The sequence below is a fragment of the Podarcis muralis genome, chromosome 15 (genome assembly GCF_964188315.1).
Source record: "Podarcis muralis chromosome 15, rPodMur119.hap1.1, whole genome shotgun sequence".
Lineage (NCBI taxonomy): Eukaryota > Metazoa > Chordata > Lepidosauria > Squamata > Lacertidae > Podarcis > Podarcis muralis.
Genome location: NC_135669.1, coordinates 45,473,027 through 45,478,725, shown reverse-complemented (window position 1 = coordinate 45,478,725; position 5,699 = coordinate 45,473,027). Strand labels below are relative to the sequence as shown.

General features: G+C 52.1%; 1 protein-coding gene across 1 annotated transcript; it reads left to right on the top strand.

The window, feature by feature from the left end:
• Positions 1-5,699, top strand: PROCA1 (protein interacting with cyclin A1). Its single transcript, XM_028708463.2, has 4 exons — positions 1-536; positions 2,526-2,658; positions 3,658-3,792; positions 5,007-5,699. Exons 1-4 carry the CDS (start codon positions 110-112, stop codon positions 5,674-5,676), a joined length of 1,365 nt encoding a protein of 454 aa, XP_028564296.2. The 5' UTR covers positions 1-109; the 3' UTR covers positions 5,677-5,699.

Genomic DNA, 5,699 nt, shown 5'->3' with positions numbered 1-5,699 from the left:
CCGCACGGCGGGGCTTAAAAGGCGCCGGGCGCGCCGGGCGCTGTCTCTGCGCCCTGGTGCTGAAAGCGAGCCGCCACCGCCGCCCGCTCCGTCGGTGGCTCCCGCCGCGATGCCTGGCACGTCGCTGCCGCTGTTGCTGCTGCTGCTGGCGGGGGCTGGGTCCGACCCGGCCCGGCCCCCGGCGGCCCTCTGCGTCCTCCGCAGCCCGCTGGCGGCCGGCGTGCTCCGCTTGGAGGCGTCCGACGGGAAGGAGCTCCTGAGCGCCAATTGGGCGCCCCGACGACGCGCCGGCCTGAGCGGCTGCAGCGTCTCCGCGGAGCCCCGGGAGGTGGCCGCCTTCCTGGGCCGCTGTTCCGCTGGGGCGCAGGAGGCGGAGGAGCCCGACTTCCCCGGGATGGAAGAAGCCAAGGCGGCCTGCCTCGACGGCGCGGACGGCAGAGAGGCTTCCTCCCGGCGCCGGACCAAGCGCGGCTTCACCTACCCGGGGACACTCTGGTGCGGAGCCGGCAACATCGCGGAGAGCTACGAAGAACTGGGTAACTAACGGGAGATGGAGAAGGCACGGGGTGGGAGGGGACGGAGAAAGGGGGGCTTCTCCAGCCAGGAGCCTCTTGCTTCGCCAACTTGGCGCCCTCCGGATACTTGGAACGGCGCAATGTTTGTTTGTTTGTTTGTTTTTTAAATAACTTTTTTATTCAAAATTAAAACAAAACATATTATCCAGAAACATATCATCCTTATTCCCCCCCCCATTTTTCCTCCCTCCCCCCACAGAACCCGCCCACCCCCCGACTTCCCTCAGTTCCAGTCTTTTGATTTCTCTAAAAATGCTGTTTTCTGCATGTTACACAGTTGTATAGATCCTCAAACTATTTAGCTGATTATTATCAATAAAAGGTTTGTGAATGTTTATTCTAAACCTGCCAAGGAGTCCAGTTCGCTTTGTTGCATCTTCAGATACTTTGTAAAGGGTTCCCATTCATCTTTAAAGTCACAGTTATCCTTGTCCCGTAGCTTATATGTCAGTTTTGCCAGTTCTGCATAGTCCATCAATTTTTCTTGCCATCATTCTTTAGTTGGGGTTTCTTCAGTCTTCCATCCTTCCATCCTGAAGACTGGAAGGATGGAATAGCGCAATGTTTGAGAGAGGCAGTGTGGCGTAGTGCTTAGAGGGTCGGGCTAGGGCCTGGGAGACCAGGGTTCAAATCCCCCACTCCGCCATGGAGCTCATCGGGTGTCATTGGAGCAGACACTGCCTCCGTCAGCCTGACCTACCTCACAGGGTTGTTGTCGGGAGAACCATGTTACTCCACCTTGAACTCGCACCCATGGCTTCAAGTTGCAAGAAAGAAAGGAAATTCCAACTAAACGTCAGGGGGAACTTTCCGACAGGAAGAGTGGATTCTCCTTCCCTGAAGGTCTTTAAGCAAAGGTTGGGTGGCCATCTGTCAGAGATGCTTTAGCGGAGAATTCCTGTATTTCAGGGGGCTGGACTAGATGACCCTTAGGGTCCCTTCCAACTCTACAATTCTGTGAAATAAAATAAAATGAAATGAATAAATAAATAGTTGCACCCCACTCTGGGACTTTAGGATGCAGGGTAGGTAGTAAATTGCAATAATGTTAATAATAGTAATTATTATTATTATTATTATTATTATTATTATTATTGATGATGATTGATCTTAGAATCTAAGGTCTCTAGGGAAAGTCAGAGCTAGGAGCATAGCTGTCAACTTTTCCTATTTCTTGTGATGAATCCTATTCGGAAATAAGATGATGTATTTAATTTTCTTTTTATGTTTTTAGGTTTGAAGTTATGTTATTAATAACCTTTTCTGTTAAGAGATAGCAACCTGAGGGTCATCTAGTCCAACCCCCTGAAATACAGGAATTCTCCGCTAAAGCATCCAGGACAGAGGGCCACCCTGTGTCCTCCTGTGACCACAGCTATGTGATGATGATGATGATGGGGGCTGACCGGAGGAGGAGCCCAAAGGGCAGCTGCTTGGCTTGGACCAGGGAGGGTGGCAGTGCCCCTTAGGGGGACTGTGGGATTACCTGGGGGGTGCTAAGATGCCAGGGGGCAGCAAGAAGCGCTGGAGGTGAAAGCAACTCTCAGACTTTGAAAAGCTGGCATTGCTCATCAAGTTCACCAGTTTTGTTGAATTAACCAAACTAAGTAGTTAAAGTGGATTTTGAATAGACATGCAGTCGACAGCAGGAATAGCTCAGTCAGCAGAGCATGGGACTCCTAAGCTCAGGGTTGTGGGTTTGATCTCCACACTGGGCACTAGATGACCCTGGTGGTCCCTTCCAATTCTATTATTGTTCCTGTTGCGAATTTTACTGTGTCGCCCTCTGCCTCAGTGGGTCATGCATGCTGCTATTCTGAAGGATGCTTTTTCGGGGTAGGGCAGGGGACACTGGGGATGAGCTTGTGGAGCCAGTGTTTCTAAAGCCATACCTAGGCTGGTCTTCTTAATTTTACCTGCCGCCCTCCAATCCCTCCCGCCCTCTTTCAGGAGCTCATCAGGAGACGGACAGGTGCTGCCGGGAACACGACCACTGCCAGCACGTCATCCACCCTTTCACCTACAAGTACGGGTACCGCAATTTCCGATGGCACACCATCAGCCACTGCGACTGCGATAACAGGTGAGCGGAAGGGAGGGGCGGGGTTTGGGAGGAAGTTTCTGCAGGGCCCCCAAAACACAGAACCACAGAATGGCAGTGATGGTAAAGGTAAAGGGACCCCTGACCATTAGGTCCAGTCGTGGCCGACTCTGGGGTTGCGGAGCTCATCTCGCTTTATTGGCCGAGGGAGCCGGCGTACAGCTTCCGCGTCATGTGGCCAGCATGACTAAGCTGCTTCTGGCGAACCAGAAACGCCATTTACCTTCCCACCAGAGCGGTACCTATTTATCTACTTGCACTTTTTGGTGTGCTTTTGAACTGCTATGTTGGCAGGAGCAACGGGAGCTCACACCGTCGCGGGGATTCGAACCGCCAACCTTCCGATCGGCAAGCCCAACAGGCTCAGTGGTTTAACCCACAGCGCCACCCGCGTCCCGGTAGTGATGGTAGTGCCATGCAAAAATAGGCAACTGTTTCATACGGGGATCAAACCCACAACCTTAGCAGGTTACCAGCACCACACTCTAACCAACTGAGATATTGCCTCTCGTGCAAAACTCCGGCCCTGCAGTTTCCAAAAGTGAGGAGGAGGAGCCCCTCTTCAACCCTGCCTCCCCCTCCATATATTTCTTCCCAACACCCAGATCTTCAAGGCCAGCCCAGATAAGGCGACTGAAATCTGTGCAGCTATTGTGTGTTATAACATAGAAAACCTCAAACAACACAAGACCAAGACGTCAGGGGGTTGCCAGGGTTTGAGCTCCAGCTTTGCATGCAGAAGGGCCCAGGTTCAATCCCCAACGGCACAGAACTGTAGAGGTGGAAGGGAACCCAGGGGTCATCCAGTCCAACCCTCTGCAATGCACAACACAAGGCTAGTGTGGGTTTTTTAAAAAATAAAATACAAAAATTAAAAGGATGTGTTTAGGGAACCCCCTTGGGATTTTTGAAATGGAAAAGCTAGATGTTTATTCTATGCAGAATAAGTGAAATGGAAACCCCTCCACCTTCCTTTTATAGGTTAAAGGCATGCCTGCGCGCCGTGAACGACACAGCCTCCCGCGTGGTGGGCCAGGCCTTCTTCAACGTCATCCAAGTGCCTTGCTTTGAATTTGCCTACAAAGAGCAATGTGTGGAGCCTTATCTCTACGTCTGGTAAGCGGCTCTTAGTTCCTTCTCTGCCCCCAGCAACCTCCTCTTCAAACTTGAGCAACAGAAGCAGGATGAGTGCTCAAGGAACGGCTCTGCTATTATTGCCGCAGCAGAACAGAGTGGGCTTTTCCATCAAAGCACAAACAGAGGGGCTGGGAGTTGGGAGAGGCTGCTTTGAATGCAGAGGGAAACAAGGGAAGGAATGAGCAGAGGGGATGTTGTTGATGATGATTTTTATGCTATTTTCTTATTGCACTTAAAAACCTGCAAGGTAGATTAGGCTGAGAGACAGTGACTGGCCCAAAGTCACAACCAGGGAACTTCATGGCTGAGTGCAGGGGGATTTGAACCCAGCTCCTAGTCTGACACTCTAACCACTATGCCATACTGCCCAACTCTTCTCCCTCTGGGGATTCCGGCCTGGTTGCCTCCCGCTCCATTCCTAGCTTTTATTCAAGACAGAGGCTGCTTTGTTTTCTTTTCTGCTGGTAGAATTGCGGTTTTCAATGAGGTTGCACGTTTTAAATTCTTTAACGTGATTTTTATATCATTGCTTGAAAAGCTGCAGTTTGGTTTCAGTGGGCTTTATCTTTTCTATGCTCTACAGTTACAAAAGCACTTTTGCAAAACTCACCTGGGAGGATCAGAATTTATTCAAATCAATTATCAAGAAGGGAGCCTGTAACCAGGGCTGGCTGGACTTGGCCTTAAAATGAAACAAAAGGAACCTGCTCCAGAATAATCCTGATTCTGCAAACATGTGCTGTATGCAAATATGGGGGGAAATGCACATTTTCTTTCCATGCATGTAATTTATTCTGCTGGTGGCAGTCACAGGTGTGTGGCTATGGGTGCCAGAAGCACTGCCAGGCCTTAAAACACACACCTCGTCTCCCCAGCTAATCATCTGACTTCTGAAGCAATGGTAGCACAAGGACTAGAAACTTGACCTCTTTCATTTTAAAGCAGAGGTGGGGAAATTTGTTGGGCTTCACCTCCCATCACCCTCCCGGGGGTTAACAGGACCTGAAGTCCAGCAACACCTGGAAGACCACAGGATTTCCCACCCCTGCTTTAAAAAGCAGTCAGGTTTCTAGTCCTCAGCATCCCTACTTTGAAACGAACCAAAGTGATGCCCCCAGCCCGTGAAGTTTCCCCTGTGTGCTCAGGGAATCCCTGAAACTCCTGGTTATCTGTGTCTGCTCAATTTTTGCCAGGTGCAAGAACTACACAACCGTGGCAGTTGCCGTGGCACAAGATCCGGTGCTGTATGAATATGGTGGGGGGCTCATAGACGGGCTGGCAACCCATCAGCCGCCCCCGGCAAAGTCTTCCACCACCACCACCTCCTTCCGTCTGTCGGCGGGTTCATCTCCTCTTCCCCACAAGCCGGACCCAGCTGTTGTGGCAGCTGCTGGGACCACTCCTGCCCCCCAGGCGAGGCCCAGCGACACCCCCAGGAAGCAGCGGAAGGGCAAGGGCAAAGGAAGAAAAGGCAGAAGGGGGAAAGGCTTGAAGAAGAAGAAGGCAGAGGCAAAGGCTGTGACCATTCCTCATCCGGCGAGAGAGGACCCCGCCGCCTTCCCAAAGCAGCTGGTGGAGCAAGAGCCGGCCAAGGTGGACTTCCAAGATCCCGTGGGGCGTCCGGACTTAGGGGAGGAAGATCTGTTCAATGCCATCCTTGGCGACGACCCTGCGGGGTTGGCCGAACCAGGGGGCAGAGAGCCAACTGCCCTGCCCAAGGCCACCCCCAGGCCCCCCACTGTCCAGCCTCCTCCGAGGAAGAGGAAAGGGAGGAGGAGGCGTCTCAGGGAGAGAGATGGACGGTCCCAGCATTTGCCCCACCCAGACTTGGGGGGAAAGATCTCTGCAGTCCAGGCTGCATAATAAACAGGCAGAATCAGATTGAG

What these genes read in the sequence shown, in the direction of transcription:
- PROCA1 (XM_028708463.2), top strand. Translation starts at nt 110, where the DNA reads ATGCCTGGCACGTCGCTGCCGCTGTTGCTGCTGCTGCTGGCGGGGGCT. An exon ending in CACTGCGACTGCGATAACAG is followed by an intron (nt 2,659 to 3,657) that starts GTGAGCGGAAGG and finishes TTCCTTTTATAG; the next exon opens with GTTAAAGGCATGCCTGCGCG. An exon ending in GAGCCTTATCTCTACGTCTG is followed by an intron (nt 3,793 to 5,006) that starts GTAAGCGGCTCT and finishes AATTTTTGCCAG; the next exon opens with GTGCAAGAACTACACAACCG.